The sequence below is a fragment of the Ambystoma mexicanum genome, chromosome 6q, assembly GCF_040938575.1.
Source record: "Ambystoma mexicanum isolate Mex_15411 chromosome 6q, UKY_AmexF1_1, whole genome shotgun sequence".
Taxonomy (NCBI): Eukaryota; Metazoa; Chordata; class Amphibia; order Caudata; family Ambystomatidae; genus Ambystoma; species Ambystoma mexicanum.
The window spans coordinates 7655065-7674743 of NC_090937.1; the positions used below are offsets into that span (position 1 = coordinate 7655065).

Genomic DNA, 19679 nt, shown 5'->3' on the forward strand with positions numbered 1-19679 from the left:
TCATTGTGCGGATTCTGGTACCCGGTGGGCCCGGCTCTTGCAACACTGCTGGGATCGCTACACTGCTGAAGGAACAGCCTTGTTGGGTCTCGGAACCTCCCCTATAGGTACAACTGATTCTCCACGGACACCTCTTGGTAAGACCGTTCCGCTTACTTGTTGATTGGTTGTTGATGCTGTTTTGGCTTGATACTTAACCGGTGTTTCCCTTACAGTGGTTCAGGGTTCCACGAGTTCCGCAGTTCCGGAAGAACATCTCCCACCTGTGGCCTCAAAGGTTGTACAGAGAGTGACTTTGATTCTCTCTGTGCGGCACTTGTGGACAGAGGACTCTTCGACTACACGACAGTCAAGATACAACAGGTTGAGGGCATCGGACTGTAGGTGAGTCTCGATGTCTGCAGTAAAAAGATTGTACAATGTAGCTGCTAGAGGGCATCCTTGTTTTAGTCCATTTTCGGCTTTTATTTTTGGTGTTGTGTGGCCTTCTCTTGTAAATCTTATTGCTATGGTGGTGGTTGAATAAAGATTTTTGATTGGGCCTAGTAGATCGTTAGGGCATTCCCATTTTTCGAGTTTAGTCCAGAGTTTTTGCCGGGATATCCCATCAAAGGCCATGTGAAGGTATATGAAAGCCGCGTAGATTTTTGTTTTGTTATTGATTGCTTTGTGTTTTATCAGATTTAGCAATAGTAAGTTGATATTTGTCCCGACATTTGGGGTGAAGCCAGTTTGTCTTGTTGCGAATCGGTTTGTCTCAGTTGCCCACTGATTGAGTTTTTTCAAAAGAATTGATGCAAAGAGCTTTCCTAATGGATCCAGTAACGCAATTGGGCAGAAATTTGTCGGGTCGTCCCTCGGGCCTTGTTTGTGAATAGGTACAATGGTTTCAGTTTTCCATGATGTAGGTATCTGGTTGAGCTTTTTTATGAGTGTCATTATGTTTCTCATGAGATTGGCCCATGAGTGCGGATCTTTCCTTATCATTGCGTTCGATGTCCCGTCAGGGCCTGGAGCACGAGATATATTGAGTTTTTGAATCATCTCAAAGATTTCATTTATTTATTTTTTTAAAACTTTTATTTATTCAGCTTGGTAGCACAGGTACAGGCGAGTAACACATAGGGCATGCACAATCAAAACAATACAGGCAATAGAGATACATAAAGTGGGTACAGAAATCATCTTGTGCACATGGGGGATACATAGGAGGCAGGTAGAGGGCTGAGTGAAAAACAATTCAAGAACCAGACGGGGAGGAGCGAGGGGAGAGGGGTGGGGATGCAGGACCCGATTCCGTGTCAGGGGGAGACATAAATGAGCGAAACTTCAACCAAATATCTCTAGGTCTGGAGTGGGTGGGCTGTTGAGTCGCCCAGGATTCTTCGGTGTCAGAAGCCCATGTAACTGCCCTGAGCCACTGTGCGTGTGTAGGAGTGGTAGGCCGGAGCCAGCAAAGTAGGATTGTAGGCACAGCTAGTAGCATGCAAAGGCCAGCCAGTTTCCTGGAATCACGGCGGAGCTCTGGGAAGTCATGGAATAGGCACTTCATTGGGGAAGGGGTGATAGGGTGTTCAAGGATGGCCGACACGGTAGAACACACTGCGCTCCAGAATTGAGTGAGGCGGGGACAGGACCAGATCATGTGGATATAGGCAGCGTCATCGTAGCCACATCTGGGGCACCTAGGGGAGAGGTTGTTCGAGATACGATGCAGCGTGGTCGGGGTGTAATGGTACCTGTGGAGTAACTTAAATTGAATCAATTTGAATCGGGAGTTGAAGGAGACCCCATGGATACGTGCACACATATGGGTCCATCGATCGTCGATCATTTCCAGACCGAGATCAGCCTCCCAGGTAGTTTTAGTTTAGAGAAAACAGGGGACTATCCGGTCTGCAACAAGGTGTACAGCCTGGAAATGTTGCCCCTCATGGGGGAGGGTGAGGACAGTTCAGTGACTGCAGGCTCGTCAGGTGGCAGTGCCGGAAAGCTCGGGTATCTGTTTGAGAACTCTTCAGAGGGATGAGTATTGAAGCCAAACGGACGGTCTCCGCCTCAGGGATGGCGTAAGGTCAGGCCATTCTATGAAATTACCCTGTTCAAATATGTCACGGATCAATTCATATCCCGCCTCGGCCCATCTGCGAACCGCGGAAGGGGGGACTTGTGGGACGTCTGGGAGAAAATTCCTGATTGGTAGGTTACCATGAAAAGGGTCGGAGATACCCAATATTTGCCACGTTTTTGACAAGGCCAATGATGTGCATGTCACCGGGTCCAGTGAGTCCGATACTACTAGGATGGGTGTGATCACCAGGGATCGGATGTCACAGTCATTGACCGTTAGCCTTTCCAGCTTGACATGGGGAGGGGGATCTGATATATTAAACCAATGTGCAGTGTATTGGAGTTGTGCCCGAAGCCGCCAACCTCCATTGGGGCAGCGAGGGTCTTGAGCTTGAGGCAGACCGCGCCTGAGTGCCAGAGGAAGTATTAAGGGTACGAGTCAGTGCCTGAAAGAAGCCGGTACCCGGCCACTGTGGAACGTTGGCAAATCTATACAAAAGTTGGGGAAGTACTACCATCTTCAGTATCCCTATCCTGCCCGCAAATGAGATCGGGAGTTTGTTCCAGTCCCGTATCTTTGCTGCAAGGTTTGCAAGGTATTTTTGGTCATTCTCTTCAGAGACCCGTTCAGCATGACGTGACACTACTATGCCCAGGTAAGAGAAGACAGACTGGGCCCATGTGAATCCCAGGGTATCGGGAGGGGGAAGTGTGCTGGGAGTGATCAGAAAAAGCATGGATTTAGAGAAGTTCACTATGAGACCAGAGATTTGACCAAAGAGAACAATATCTTCTAGGATTGGGGCCAGATTAGTTTCAGGGGAGCGGGTGAAAAGGTGAGCGTCATCCACATATAAGGAGACTATATCCGAGGAACTGGCGGTGCGCAGACCTCTCTGTGCATGACATTGGCGAAGCATGTCCGCAAATGGCTCCATTGCCACAGCGAAAATTAAGGGAGAGAAGGGACAGCCCTGCCTATTACCACTAGCTATATGAAAGAGGGAGGAACAACGGTCCTCAGTGCGGACTCTGGCAACAGGTTTGGAGTAGAACAGCCTGACCCAGGAGAGAAAGGTGGGGCGAATTTACATTTGTCAAGAGATACCTCCACAAGACCGAGTCGAAAGCCTTCTGCATGTCAAGTGTTGCGGCCACCGTGTGGACATCTGGGCTCACCCTGCTTATAATGTTGAAGAGTCGCCTCAGATTCAAGGAGGTGGAGTGTCCGGAATGAATCCCGCCTGGTCAGGGTGAATGATATGTGACATGTAGGGCGCAAGTCGCAAGGCGAGTAATTTAGCATAGATCTTGACGTCACAATTGATAAGTGAGAGTGGACGGTAAGAGCCGCATTGAGTGGGGGGTTTGCCAGGTTTTAGCAGGACGGTTATGATGGCTTCCCGGAGCGAAGGGGGGAACTGACCCATCTCCACAGACTCCTCCCAGAGGGCCACTAAGCAAGGGAGTAGGAGTGATTTGAATTATTTGTAAAACTCAACAGGGATACCATCTGATCCTGGGGATTTGCCTGAAGAGAGGGAGTCTATAGCCTCCGAGAACTCCTCAGGGGTGAATGGATTCTCAAGTGATCCAATGGTGTTGGGGGAAAGGATCGAGAGGGGGAGCTTACCGAGGAAAGCATCAATTTCTGATGTAGCGGCACTGTCTGCATGGGAATATAGGGATTCATAGAAGGAGAGGAATTCAGAATTAATGTCCCGGGGTGAAGTGGCCAGGGTCCCGTCAGGTCTCTCAATTCCAGGGATGGGTGGGGCACCAAACTCTCGGCGGAGGAGTCTAGCCAGGAGTCGGCTTGGGCACTCACCCTCGCCGTATTTCCTTGCGAGTCCCGGGCTGTCCAGAAACCTCAGTTCACGGTCCGCAAGCGCGTGGAATGTATCCAACTCTGTGCCGATCAACGCAAGGATTTCATGGGTTTGGTTTAAAGTGTATCGGGCTTCCAATGCGGATAGCGCGGCCTCGCTTTCGGCTATTTCCCTTCGAATGGTTTTGAGGATACCGTTTTCCTTGGAAAGGGCAATGCCTCTGATATAGGCCTTGAAAAGCTCCCAGAGGGTAGCCTGCGAAGACACCGAGTTGGTATTAATCTCGAAGAACTCCTCGTTTGCCGACTCCATCTCAGAGCTGAAGACCGGGTCGAGCAGGGAGTGTGGTTTCATTCTCCAGTGCCTGGTTCGGTCACGGTCTGGGCCCCAACACAGGGTTACAGTCACCGGGGAGTGGTCAGAGAGGGTTCTGGGTAGGATTGTTAAGCCGGATAGGTTCCTTATGAGTGTATCACACTAGCCATCTGTCAATCCGGGAATAGGAGTCGTGTACCGAGGAATAAAAGGAGTAGAAGCGGGAGTCAGGGTAGAGGAGCCTCCATGCATCCCCCAGGGCCGGACGGGGGAGAGAGGAAAGAGTGATATAAGCAGCTTTGGAAAGCCGACGGGGTCTGGATCCGGATCTGTCAAGGTCTACATCGAATATTGAACTCAGGGTCAGCGATGTTGGGACCATAGATGTTTAACAGGACCACCTCCCTGTTTTGCAGGGTACCATGGAGTAAAACGTATCTGCCCTGGGGGTCAATTGACGTGGCTATGGGGTTGAATCTGAGGCTCCTGTGAATAAGGGTCATAACCCCACGGCTCTGGGTGGAGTAGGTAGTATAGTACCTTTGAGGAACCCATGTTTTGGCAAACCTTTCACAATACTCGGTGCAAGCATGCGTCTCCTGCAGGAACAGGACTTTAGCCCCATGTCGTTCGGCCTGGATCTGTAATAGTCTCATTTTCTTGTAGTTTCCCAGCCCCCGCACATTCCAGCTCATGAATGTCAAAGTTTCTTCACTCAACAACCCTGAGGTAGTCATAAGGGAATGTGGCTGAGTGGAAGTGTGCCCCCCATGGTCGGTGCGTATTGTAGTTAGATCTGCAATTTCATCGGGACCATGATGCCCTGAACTCTACCTTCTCTGCGGTAACCAAGCCATTTTCAACATATAACCCCTTCTCCCCACCCCTCCCACATCCCTCCCCCAAACAGAGGAATGATCACCCCATAACCATACAACCAAATCCAAAGCAATGGCATCAACGCCTGGGGGGCCTGTAAACTGGCCTGGCGGCGATGCTCCGAACCAAGAGGCAATTTCAGGATAAACATGGTGCCCTGATGATGATATCAGGTGCCGCCCGGGGACGGTCCCCTAGGGGAGGGCAGGGCATGGTCACCTAATAATGTAAACAATGTAACAAGACTGGAATAAGTAGATTCTCGATCAACCGGATTAAGACAATGTATGGGTTCAACCACGGATATTGAAGGGATGTTATGCTGATAGAGGAGCTCTGAGAGGGGGAAACAGTCCCGGACAAGACTTGGTAGCGGGTCAGGGGGCCCAGCCTGAGGGCAGACAGCCCAGCAACAGATTGTTGATTGTACTCCAGGGGCCCAACCGGTGAAGGGCAATAGTTTGTCCAGCATTGCCTCCCACTAAAAGGTGACAACCACCTGTCAACTGGTATAACCAATAGTGAAAAAATATCGTTAAAGGGATTACGGTTTGGAAGACAATCAACATTGGGTCCAAAGGGCTCCCCCGGAATCCCCGGGAGATCCAAAGAGCAGAGGTCTCAAGTGGGGGGCAGCTGAGATATACCGGTAGGGAGCGGTCCCCACCATCATCCACCCTGCAGTTGACCATATTGTAGGAGGTTAGTGAGCAGTTTGCGAACCACAGCGAAGAGAAACAAAGACATTAACAATATATGTTGCAGATGTGACAAAATCGGGATGGATGGTGCCTCTATAAGAGCATGACGCTCTGTGGATACAACAACCCGTATTGAGAACGTGTTATGATGCTGAATGAATTCTGGAACGGACCCCAACATCATCTGCTCAACAGTTAATCTATGTAATAGTGAACCAATGTCTCGGTGCGTGTACAGACGCAATTAGGTACAAAACATTAACATGTATGTTGCGAATACAGCTCAACCAGGGAAGTGTTCATCAATGAATCTGGAGGCCTCCTCGGGGAGTGTGAAAAAGTACACCCGGTTGTTATCCTCAATTCTCAATTTGGCAGGATATAGCATGGCATATTTGACCTGAAGATCACGCAGCCTCCTCTTCACCGCAAGAAAGGTTTTGCACTCCCGCTGGACCGCCACCGAGAAGTCCGGGTATAGGTGGATCCCGGCCGCGCCCAACAGAAGGTCTCCCTTGACTCTCGCCGACCTGAGGAGAGCATCACGGTCGCGGAAATTCAGGACTCTGGCTATAATAGACCGTGGTGGTGCGCCTGGTCTGGGATTTGCCGTGAGTGCACGGTGGGCTCTCTCGATTGCGAACTGCGGTGAGAGTTTTGGGGAGTCCAGAAGTTGTAGTAGCATGCCCTCTATGTAGTCCTCCATGGGTTCCTGTACACCATCCTCCGGTACACCGACAATGCAGAGGTTATTGCGTCTCGAGCGAGACTCGAGGTCCTCGTTTTGCTTTTCCACCTCGGTGACGCGGGCAGAGAGCATGGAGACCTCCGCACGGAGGGAACCCAAGCCGTCCTCGGTGGTGCTCACTCGTGTCTCGATTTCGGCAACCCGACTGTCAGTTCTTTCCATATGTGCCTCAATCGAGGATATCATGCCGTTCATGTGGTCGAATTTGCTATGGAGTGTGGTGAACCCCTCCCGGATGTATTCCATCATTTTCTGGGAATCAGGTGGTTCCGACGTCGGTGAAGTGGATGGTTCCTGTGCCGACGTCTCCGCCACCAGACCAACCGGGATCTTCGTGAACATGTTAATGGAGGATTGTTTCTTACCAGTTCCCTTTGTCATGATGCCGGTGAGGGATGGGCTTAAGCCCAGAAGGCCGGGCGGGGGAGCGGATAGGGCACCAAAGGGGGGGCACCCGGGCTGACCAGGCCGCCACGGGCACGGAGGAGGATCCAAACAACAAGGTAGATTACAGCGTCCCAGATCAGCAGGGGGGGACCGTTCAGTGATGACCAACAGGTCGCGGGCCGGAAGGGCCCCCCGGCCTGTAGGTGCGTGTGGAAGCAAGTGGACAGTGGCTGAGCCCACCAGGGCAGATGGCCCCAAGAGTCCCGGCAGGGGGCCAGGGCCCGGGGATCAGTGCCCAGCAGGTAAGAGAGAAGAAGCTGAGGCCTCGGGCGACGATGCAGCGGGGTGGGATGAGGGCACACTCCCTGTACCAAGCGATGAGGCGTCCAACACCCAGTCCGTTAGGCACGGGGCGCCGGAGTCCTGGATCGGTAGTGTGGGCAGTATGGAAGGTCAAAAGTAGCAGTACATACAGGTGTGGCAGAGGGTCCAGCAGATGAGTGGCTCGGCGAGGGGGGCAACCCCGGCGCCCATGATCCGATTTATTAATGGATGGGTCCCAAGGAATAGCTAGTGGGTCTGGGGGCAGTGGGTGCAGTACCTCGGCAGGGACCTCCCGTTGATGTCACGGAGGAGTTGGTGGGTACCGTGACTGGGGGGAGGTCCTGCCAGGGGCAGACCCTGGACCGGCACGCCAGCACCAGGAGGGGAGGGAGCACAGTCCCGGCATCCATCCAATCCCCCAAGCAGTGTCCTCCACCTGCCTCGGGGGCAGGGGTCCAGTGTGGCAGTCAGAGGAGGCAGGCAGTAAAGTCAGTGGGTCACCGCAGCACCCGCACATGCACCGGGGGCCCAGGCACCACTCAGGTCACTCAGGAGTAAGGAGGTGTAGACCCGGGTCCGCTGACCCTGCGGAGCAGGTGGGGAGGAGACAAGGGCCCTGAACGACCCACTGTGGCGGCCCAAGGTGGGGACATCCCACGGCCCGGTCCGCAGCCGGATCACAGGAGGCTTGGTGAAGGCAGCACGCCGCCCGGAACGGCAACAGAGCGATTCGCTCAGGATTCCAGCGAGAGCCCGGGGCCACAGCAATGAGGGTGAGGGTGAGGCCACAGCGCAGGCCAAGTGGTCCCGCAGAAGGCGGGGAAGGACAGCACAGCGCAGCACACCGCCCCTCCCCCGCAGCAGGCCGTAGAGCCACGGGTCTCAGGTGCAATCCCCCGGGACCAGGATTGGGTTCGGAGAAGCGCCCGCTCCCGGCCCGCAGCGGAGGCGATGAGGACGTCCCACGGGCCGGACCCCAGAAGGCTCGATGCAGGCAGCACGCCGCCCAGGATGGGGCAGCGGAGCAAATCGCTCAGGGTTCAGCAAAGGTCTCCGGGGCACAGTGGAGAGGGTACGGGCAAGCCGCAACGCAAGGCAAGCAGTCCACAAAAGACAGGGGAGGGCAGCACAGCGGGGCATGACGCCCCTCCCCCACAGCAGGCCGCAGAGCCCCGGGACACAGGCGAAATCCCACAGAACCAAGAGCGGGGCCGGAGAAGTGCCCACTCCCAGCCCGCCTCCAGCGGGCCGCAGCACCGCAGCAGGGGCGATTTAGAGGGCGGCGCTCGAGCAGCAGGCGCACGGCCCCTCCAGCAGCCTGAAGAAGTGGTCGAGTGTTCGTGTTACACAGGCAACAAGGAAGGATTCTGAAGGGAAGGTGCCTCACGAAGCAGAGCGGAGCATCAGGCGGCCATCTTCTATGAGCGCAACAGCGCCCCCATCTCAAAGATTTCTTGATAGCCGCAGCTTACTGTCCACTTTATGTTCTATCTTTGTGAATTTTTTCCAATTTCTGATGGCCGTGCTTTGTATACTTTTGTGTAGTGTTCAATCCATCGATGTTCAGTCATGTGTCCTTAAGTTTTTGTTGATGTGCTGCGTTGTTGTTCAGAAGATTCCATAGGACTCGGAGATTGTGTGTTTTATAAGTTTCTAAGATTGCTTCTGCGTCTGCTTTTATTAGCATCATGTTGTGTGTTTTGATCCAGTTTTTGTAGGTTTGTTTAACCGCTTTTATTTTGGCGAATGATTCCTTGTCTTTTTTTTTCGTCAGTTGCCGCACTGTGTTTCTCAGTGCCCTTTTCCTTTTGGCAAGCTCCTTGTTGTAGGAGTGTCGGTGAGTCTGTAAGGTTTGCTGTTTGACTGGTTTGTAGTGAGGTTGAAGTAGCCATTGATAGTTTAGTTTCTGGTCGTCAGGGAGAGTAGTTTGCATACATTGTCTTGTGAGTGAATTAGTCGCTTGTTGGGTTATGCAAAGTTTTTTCCCAGCTGTACAGACTTCTAGCGGGGTAGGACGATTGGGCTGAGGTTGGCGCGGTATGTCTTGTCCATGTACGACAAGTTGGTTATGGTCGCTCTTGGTTGTTGCAATTATGCTTGTTGTTTCTACTGCAGCTCTTAGTTCTTTGGAGAAATAAATATAATCAATTATGGCAGAGGATTTGCCTTGGGACCAGGTGGGAAGGGGCTTGCCTGTTTCGTCTTTGGGATAATCAATAGGTAGTAGGTTACGGATGTTGGTTTCTTTGATCCATTTTTTTGCACGGATTGTTAGTTTTTCGTTAGGGTTTGGATGTCCATCTTTTTGCCATAGGTGTAGGTTTAAGTCTCCACATAATATGAATTCGATTCTTGTATGTTTGAGAATGAGGTTGTCAACTGTTAGAAAGACACCGTCCAAAAACGCTTCATTGTTGATTGCCGCTGGATTCCAGTACAGATTCATGATTGCAATTTTTTTTCATGCTTTGGTATCGATGTAGCAGGATCTAGGCCTTCCTTTGTCGTTATTTTTATGACTGTGTTTTGTATCCACGGATTGATGTTTGTTGTGTGGAGTATTGACCATGCAGGGTCGATCTTGATTAACGTTAGTAGACCTGATGAGGGTCTTCCTTTGGTTCTTGTCGGGGCTGGGTTGAGGAAGGCTAGAAAGCTGTCACAGCATGGGGTATTGGATAGCCAGGTTTCTTGGAAACAAATGATCTGATATGAGTCGAATTCGGAAGATGGGTCATTAAACAAGTGGGAGTTTCCCCATGTATTCCATGAGCACAGGGTCCAACTGTTTGATGTGTCGGTTGATGGTTATGAGATGTTGCTCAGCTCTGTGGTGTCTGAGTCGTTTATACTGTCTTCCGATGCATACTGACGTCTGATCGGTTGATCGTTGTTGTAGCTCATCCTTGTTTCATCTTGGTTATGTATACTGTCTTCTGGGGTATGCTGTCGTCTTACATGGCGATCGCCGTTGTTGATGGTGGCGTCATTATGTTAGGTTTTGGAGTTGTGGCCCGCGGTCTTCCTAGGGTAGTCAGACACAGTTGGAAGGTTGTTTAAGTAGTTATGTACCTCTTTTGACTGATTTCTCGGATGTTCTTGACTGTGATTTTACGTGCAGGTATTTCTAGAGTTTTCCTTTCTGGTGATTTCTTCATATTTCGCTTTGATGTCAGGCATGCAGCTGAAACCCAGCTTGTGTAGCGCGTCTCTTGATGTTAAGATTTGGTCTATAGTTGTTTTGTTGTGCAGTTTTAGCAATATTTTGTCATTTGAGTTTTCGTCTACAAAGATGACTAGGTCAATGTCTCTCGAAAGAACTTGGATGAGGTTTGGGATTGCTTGAAAGAGAATTAGGATGTTCGCTCTGTTTAGGACCAGCTTGGTAAGCCTAGTAAGGATGTTTTCTATTTGCACCATGTGGCACTCTGTTGACTGAAATGGGTTCATGAATATTGGTTCAGACAGATCTGTGCGTTCTCTCAGGTGTAGTGATCTGAAGTTTTCTTGTGTTGGATGAGTTGGGGAGTAGCTGGTGCGGTTCTACTGCTTGTTTCGTTGAGAAGTGAGGTTGAGGAGATTTCATCATAGGTTGACTGTTTACTTGGAGCGTCGATTAGATTGGTCATCGATCTGTCTGGAATTTCTTCACACGAGATTGTGTAGCTGACAGAGTGATTTGGTTGGTATTCGTCGATGACTATTAGACTTGAGTCACTTAATTGTCTTTTCGTTTTCGTTTTTTCTTGTGTAGGTGAGTCCTCATGGGTCATTAGGTTGAGTAGATCATCTGACTTTGGTCCTTGTGTGTTGGCGCAGTCACAGGTACTGTTTTTTTGTTTAGGTTTTGTGCTGATGGATCCGGATGTTTCATTGTGGTTTTCTTTGTTTGATTTTTGGGTGTTTTTTCTGTGATTGAGTTTTTAGATGTTTTTTCTGGGACCAGCTTTGGTATTGACAGGTTTCGGAGGAATGCTTGTGACCCCGTTTGCTTTTGAGTATGTTTGGTGGGTTTCTTTGCTGGTTTTTTGTCGGTTTTCTTTGCTGGATCAAAGATCCCGAAAATGACAAACTTTTGAATTAGAATGGACAGTCTGAAAACCTGCTCTACTGAATTGGTGCTTTTATGAAACCCACTTTTAACTGGGGAATTAAATTGTTTTCAGTACACCATGTCTACAGACGGGATAATAATACTTTCAAGTGAACCTTGGCAAGTGCATCGTTTAAGGAGATAGGTCTAAAATTTGAGGGTCCCCCTCTGTCTTTTTTACTAAAAGTTGGTACTATCTCTGCTCCTTGACAACTAATTTGTAAAACCATTTCTATATTCATAATGTAGCAATATTCAGTGAAGAAAACGACCCGTAAAGTTCAATCTTCCATAAATTATCCAGCCCTCAGGCTTTGCTTTCATTTTTGCGATAGCAATCGAGAATTCACATCCTCAAAACAAAACACTAAACTGATATCCTCATAGGTTGAGATTGGACATAATTATTTTTATACACCAACCAAACTTTCTTCATGACCAATAGGCACATTCTGGCCACAGAGGTTCTTGAAATGTTGCCCAAGTCGGATCCATGTACATTGCTGGGGTATTGAAATCCAACATAGTTGGTACCTCCACTTTCTTTCCACAAAAATGATAACAAAACGGTTAACATGATGAAAAGAAGAGAACCCAAAAGCCTATTAAGACTGCATGAATTACCCAACTAAGTAAAGGAGACAGATCTAGCCATCAAGTTCTTCTTCAACTGGGATGGGTATTCTCATTTCACATGATCCAAATGGGATGTGAACTGCAATCCTGACCGGTTGCCCCTTCTTCCCGCAACAAATCCCCTATCTACCAATGTCAGTTCTTCTCCTCAATAGAGAAAGGACCTTGTGCAGTACCAGGCTGCATGGTCGATCTCCCCGAGTGCAGACGTCCTAGCTGGCTTCAGAATGTACCCGTCATCACTTCTCTTCTTAAAATCCGCCATAAAGTAAATTTATGCTTCTAAAAACGGAACTTCAACTGTCTTCCTCTTTCTACATGCATGGAGCAAGACGTTAATCTGCATGACCAACTCCTCAACACCTGCAAGGTGTGAGACATTCTGCTGGACTCATCCCTAATTTAATCCTATATAGCACATATTGTGTCCTCCCCAACCAACGGGTCTCATTGCTTAAACTTCATTATATAAGAAAGACCATCCATTGTACCTTTCTATAAGTCACATAACGCCTCCTTGGGTGGCAATTTTAATCCGATCACCCACACATCTGGTGTTGAGTTGCCACAAAAGTAGCATAAGTATTTAGAATTACACTATGTGCCGTAACAAATGGCATAACCCAGGCTAAGGTAGGACTAGTTACATTTTCTATAAAAAAAAATCCACTTCATCCAATCAAAGCCATTTAAAGGTTGCTGAACAGTATACTGCACTGTACAGGAATCAAGAAACGCCTCGAGATCACCAATAAACGCAGTCCCATAAAAATGGCTTCTGACAGTCTCATTGCCTGCTACTGACTTTTCAGGGTAATTTAACATTTCATAGACTGGCCCTCTGAAAACAGATTCTAAACCAAACTGGTTCCATAAACTAAACATGTTAAATGCCCTCTTGTCCTGACTCTGATTCCTCTCTGGTGCATTATTTTCTTTGATTCTGGTTATCTTCCTGCCCGTTCAACATTTCGGCTTCCCCATAACAAATCTGGTGTGATGACCCATCACTCTCCCCTCCATGCCCCTCTGGTGACCCCTGTCAACGTGCTCACCCTTACTGCGCCACTCCGTTTACATGTGTCCGCAACTCACTGTGCAACCAGGTGCTCCAGTGGTCGACAGACCTTCAGCTCCTCTTTCACCTGCTTCCTCCGTTCTTTATGGGGTGGCACCTCGGTTGCCCTCTATCTCTCTGCCCACCTCACTTGATGCCCATAACAACATGGCCCCCAGCTGATCCTTGAGGCATGTCAGCATCACAGGCACGACTTCCTTGTTTCGCATTTGGGCCCTGGGAGCGCGTTACAAATTAACAAACATAAACAAAAACAAAAACAATGCTCCTTGGACATTCAGGATATTCATGCTATAAAATCAAAACCATGACCTGACAACATTTAAAACCAACATTAGCATTCTAAAATTGGCAAGGAATGCAAAAATGTGCCTTGAGTTCTGCCGCCGGATCTGCAGATGTGCCCATTTCATCCACAGAGGTCTTGCACACACATTTGTCCTTTAGTTCTTACAAAGGTGCATAGGTACACACTTGGTCCATTTTCCAGCATTGAAACCTGGCCATTTATTCTCTGAAAAAGACCACATTCCACCGATCTAGCAATGCCCTTGCCTTCCATGGGGTCAGTATCTGCTCTAGGTGGGCATATACACCTGTTTAAAACGAGTTTTTAGCATGGTATCCAATGAACTCAGGTTCAGGGCAGCGTACTTAAATGGCAGCCAGAACAAAGATGTTTTGTATTACATTAGCAAGTAACATATCCTGGATTTAGATTTGAATTGTGCCTGCAGACCATGCAGCACCAAGCTACCCCACTCAATGCAGTAGGATGTGGGCTCATATATCAATATATATCTGGCCCGATGGTGGCCGAAGCTGGGCATTTGGGGCAGCACCTGTCGTATGACAAAAGTACTTGGGCATGTAACACTGTGTCTGGGTATATGAGGTTGTAGCTGTCTATTCGATGGCTGCAATAAAATAAAGCATATCCTATTAGCTTATGGGCTTATACATAGGCATAGCAACATATAATATATCACGCCCTTTGGTGGCTGAATATGGCCATTTAGGGTAGCACCTGCCATATGACAGCAGTAGGGGATATAACACTGTCTGGGCATAGGATGTTGTAGCTGCCCTCATGATGGCTCGAATAAAATAATGCATATTTTATTTGCTTGCTTTTTTATCTTTGAAAAGTTAGAATAGGAATGTTCTTATTTGAGTGAACTCAGCTGAGGAGCAACCCAGGGCTCTCTTTATCGGTCATGCAGTATCAAAGCAAGAATCGAGTCTGTGAGTGTGGTTTCCAGGGTGATTTTTAAGCCACCTTTGCAAACATTGATTTAATAAGGCAATGACAAACATACAGTTCACATACATGGTAGCATAAAAATAAAGAGTAGTGGTTAGTCAATTGATTGCTTACCACACTCTGATCAGATCCAAAATTGTGATATCTTTCAGGAAGGAACGTTTTGATCCCAGACCAGAGGCGCTTCATATGTTTCCTAAAATAAAAACAAATATTAATTATTTTGCACCTGATAGCAATCAAAATGTAGAGCTTTCTCTGGGTGCTGTACATCACATGTTAGTCATGCTAATTATGTGGAGTTTGAGACACAGGCCATCCCCAAATACGTTTGCAACAACATAAGTGCACCTGCTATTTAAACATGTGCAACTTATCACATCTACTTTGCGGAAATGATTCCCATAGACAACACAACTAAGCAGATAAGGCAGAACCCTCTAAATAGTAGGCAGAGCAGAGAACTATTTAGTGACATCTAAAGACAAAATATGTATCAAAACATTTTGGGATAAAGATTAAAAAATGAAATAAACTATTTCTATTTCTATTAAAATCACTTTAAAATAAAGAACAATATATCATATATTGATATTTTACACAAATATTTCAGAGCGCGACAAGGCAAGGGAGGGAACAGGGGAGAACAAAACAGCGAACTTACTAGGCCCAGTGACATTGCGAACTCTCAAGTGCATGGGAGAGGGGCAGGGGAAAAGTCCATGGAAAGGGGGAGAAGTGGAAAGTGTAAAGCAGAGGAGAAACAGATAAATAACAATAAATAAATATTAAAGACAACAAACAGTGGTAGTGCAGCCAGCAATTTGCAAGTGCTAGGTTTAAGGCAGCAGGCAGCGTAGGTCTGATAAGTGCAGGAAGAAAAAAGGGGGTGGCTATATGGGTACAGATACAGACCCCAGTGAAAGGGGTGGCCCAGAGGCAGTGCAGGAGGGTGGCGGGGTGAGCAGGTATCTGGGCCCGGAGGACAGAGGGTGGCAAGGTGCATGGTGCCAAGAGAACAGATCAGCAGGGGAGAGGGGGAGCAAAGGCAGAAGAAAAGAAGAAGGTCTTGAGGTGCTTCCGGAACCAGAGATGGTTCTCCTCATATTTTAGAGTGGCAAGGAGGCTATTCCAGAGGGAGGCCCCAGCCGAGGACAGAGATCTACCCCCTGCTCGTTTCTTTGAAAAACGACTGACCCTGAGGGAGTTAGAGGTAGAGGAGTGAAGAGCTCACGAGGGGAGGTATTTGTGGAGGGATAGCTGAAGGTAATTTGGACCCAGGCCCCAGAAAGCCTTGTGGACAATGCAGAGGGTTTTGAATTTAATCCTTGCATCCACTGGGAGCCAATGGAGAGATTTCAGAGCTGGAGAGATACGATCCCAGGGCTTGAGGCCAAGGACAAGTCTCGCAGTCCTGTTCTGGATTAGTTGCAGAGGGCTGAGAGTAGAGGCAGGTAGATTTAGAAAGAGGCTGTTCTATTCTGGATATTAATGCAGAATAGAACTGCAAGACTTATCCTTGGCCTCAAGTCCAGGGACCCCATCTCTCCAGCCCTATAATCTCTCCACTGGTTCCCGGGTTGCTTAGAGGATCAATTTCAAGACCCTCTGCATCATCCACAAGGCTTCCTGGGGACTGAGACCTCGCTACACGCAACTCTCTCTCCCTAAATACCTCCCTGCTATAGCCCTTCGGTCTTCCAGCTCCAGCTCTCTGCAGATCAGAAGCTTTTTGAAGCAGAGAGTGGGGCGTAGATCCCTTTCTTCTGCAGGAGCCTCCCTCTGGAATGGCATCCCTGTCCCTCTCAGACTTGAGCCAGATCTCCTTAAGTTCCAGAAGCTTCTTAAAACCTGCCTTTTCTCTTCTTCCTTCCTTCTTCCCTCTTCCCTCCTCTGCTAAAGTCCTCCTCTGCCGCATTAACCGGCTGCCTGGCCTGTCTGATTCATACAGGGACCAGGCCCTCCTCCCCCAGTCTTCTCCAACACTTTGGTCTCCCCTGACCCCCCCTAACCTGCACTTGCCATACTGGGCTCCCTCCCCCTGCACTAGCCTGGCTCGGCCTGCACCCCTATTGAACCCACCCAGTGCCGTCCTCACACTTAGCATGTGGACCTTCTTTCCTCACTCTCTGCATTCCCCTGCCACTTGTCCACCTGGCCTCCCCTTAGCACTCGCCTAGCCCATGGGGCCATCCTACCCCCATTCCTCTCCACCTCCCAGCGCTTGTGCACTCTCCATTCCTACCTGCACTTCCTTTCCCTCCTTAGCATTAGCACATTCCAGTCGGACCAGCACTTTCCCCCCTCCTCACCTCCCCTGCACTTCTTGTTTCTGTACTCCCAAAAGGAGGGGCTTTTGTCTTGCTGCGCCTTGAAACACCTTTTGCTGCATAGGCGTATTATAAATACCCAATAAATAAATACAAAAAAACACATATAAATGTAGTCTGGATCTACGTGATTACTACACAGTGCGAAATTGCGAATCTGAAAATAACCAAAAATGCGCTGTGCAGTGATCCTATAGATCACTTTCCCGGCATCCTGCATCCGCCTACCACTTCCCCCACACTTACCTTTCCGGTGGCACACACCAAAGTGTGCCGGCGACTATCCTCTATCCCTGTGGCGTCAGTTCCCTCCCACTAACGTGGGTGGGAGCACTGGCGTAACAGGGGCCCCCGCAGCCCCTGCTGTGCGGGGGGCTCCACGACCACATGTCCTGGGAGGGGGACCCACTTGAAGTAAAAAAAAAAAAAGAAAAGAAAATGTTTTCCATTTTATTTTTTTAATGTTTCTTGAATTCACTCTGCATTTATAAAGAAATTATTTCTGTAGCAGAAATAATTTCTTTATGAAGGTAGAGTGAATGAAAAAAGAAACTTTCTTTTTGAAGTCTGGGGGCTACCCCATCCCATGACATGAAGACCCCAGGCTGGAGGCCTCCATGTCATGGGGTGGGGGAAACCCTATGATTTCTAAAATAGTTTATTTTTGAAGTCACTCTGCCTTCATAAAGACATTATTTCCATTATGGTTCAGTCCTTAAAGGAAGCAATTTATTTATGAAGTCAGAGTGACTTAAAAAAAAGAAACAATGGGCCTCATTATGACTCTGTTGGTAGCCATGCCGGTAAAACCGGCACGGCTGCCGCCGGAGTCGTTTTTTTTTAATGGCACCCGGGAATGGGCAATTACCGGGGTATTACAACCCCGGCGGACCTGGTAATTGCCCATTCCCGGTCGCCGGAAAATATTCTTCCCCTTTCCCATGGGAATGGGGAAGCCGAAGCTGGATGCACAGACCTGGTGGGTGAAAAGGCACCCGCGAGCAGTCCTCGTCGTTTGCCGGTCTGGTAACAACGGTGCCGGTAGCTTACCTGACCGGCAAACATGTAATGAGGCCCAATGTATTTTTGAAGTATTATGGCTCCCCTCAACCCCATGACGTGTGCGCGTGCGAGTATATGGTGAAAGAGTGCACACAAATATATGGGTGGCTGGGTATGCACATGTGCGTGTATGGTGAAAGGATGCACACTTAAATGTATAGGTAGCTGCCTGTGTGAGTGTATGGTGATAGGGTTCACACAAATGTATGGGTGGCTGGGTGTGCGTGTACGGTGAAAGGATGCACACTTAAATGTACCGGTGGCTGCCTGGGTGTACCTGTATGGTGCAAGGGTGCACACTGAAATGTATGGGTGGCTCCCTGGGTGTGCCTGTATGGTGAAAGAGTGCACATTTAAATGTATGGATGGCTGGGTGTGCATGTGTATATATGGTGAATGGTGTGTGTGCTTGTGTTCAGGGGTGCAACAAATCCTACATTTCAGGGGGGCTAACCCATCAAATGTTGGGAGAGGCACTAACTTCATGTGTGGTGGGAGGAACAAACTTATTTGTGTGGGGGCATCTAACTTCTTTACGCATTTTAGTGAGACTATTCTAGTGCCGCTTCAATGTTATAAGCAGTTAACTCTCTCCTTTAAGTCTGAAAGCACCCACTTATGGACTGCTGTGAGAATAACTGGTCTCCTGTTCCCGCTCTACCCTTCCAATCACTCCCCTGGCATGCAAGTACTAAACCCACATCACAATTTCAATTGCTTAAAAAAATTGGCATTTGAATGCAGGTAATAACAGAGAAATGCTGTACATTAGTAAATGCTGGGCCGGGCCCTTGTTAACAGTGAAACCAAGGTGCTGTTTAACATCTGCGTCCTTTTCTGTCCGGCAACAGCTCTACAGGTCATCCAGGTCAAGTCAACATAGTCCACAATTTTAGGGGGGGTGGAGTGCTCCAGCCCAGTCAGCTCAATGGTGTTGCACCACTACTTGTGTTTAATGCCTTGATTACTTATTGGTAATCTTCATTACTCCTAGCCCTATTCTTCCTCATCCCAGTACTTGTGTATGAGGCAGTATGTCTCATACACAAGTACTGGGATGAGGTAGAGGTACATGAAGTTAATACCTGACTTAGCTACCTGTAATCTTCATAACTCCCAGTCCCACTCTCCCTCATCCCAGTACTTACCTATGAGGCAAAGAGCCTCATACGTAAGCACTAGGACAAGGAAGAGGGACGTGGAGGTAATTCTGGGCCAATGAGCTGATTTTGCAGGTTGGGATAGGGGATGGGAGGGAGAGGGGATGTGTGGAGGGGGTGGGATTGTGCAATAAATCAGAATAGTCGTCCATGTCCATGCTAAGCAGGTTTGATATGTGATATTAATAGCTAGAGAGTTTGTGTTAGGACACTCACCCGGGATCGGGATCGGCCGTGTCCTCGTGGGCGGGGTGATGCCTGGCGGCTGTACCCGCGGTTTCGCCTTGGTCACGGGCGAGTTGGGGTGCATGCGTGCATACGCGGAAGCGGCAGGGAACGGGCTTGTGGTTCAAGCCTCGTTCCCGCGAATACCGTGATTCCGCGCATGCGCCGATTCGGATTGCGGGTCAAGCCTCGCTTCCGTGCCGAATCACTATAAAGGGGCTTCCGGATCTGAACTCGCCGCGTCTCAACGCGGTTTGGTCCTGACCTCCCGCTCGCTTCTGGAAATTCTTGTGCTTCCTTGGTCCCCTCGCTTGCCTCCCTTGTTTCCTTCCAGTTTGACCAGCCTTCCCTTACCCTGGTGGTTAGGTTCCTTGGTTGGGGGTCTGCTCTCTTGGGTTGGGTATTGTCCGGTCCTGGCCTAGTTCTCCCGGTCCCTTCATCATTCCTCCTTACCTCCCTTCCCTCTCCTGCCTGACCACCTTCCTTTCCTGTATACTCCTCTGCCTTGTGCTGGGTGCCAGTGCCTCGGTGCCTTTGTTCGGTCCTACTTGCCGTCTGCCTTTTCTGCCATACTACAG

The 19679-nt window shown here is 49.0% G+C and overlaps 1 protein-coding gene across 1 annotated transcript in view; it reads right to left on the reverse strand.

Annotated features, from left to right (window-relative positions):
• LOC138515709 (stimulated by retinoic acid gene 6 protein-like) overlaps positions 1 to 19679 on the reverse strand; it is an 859180-nt gene that overhangs the window by 263561 nt on the left and 575940 nt on the right. The window contains exon 12 of the mRNA XM_069630368.1: positions 14439 to 14520. Coding sequence (XP_069486469.1) covers positions 14439 to 14520 — 82 coding nt within the window. The remainder of the gene's footprint in view (positions 1 to 14438; positions 14521 to 19679) is intronic.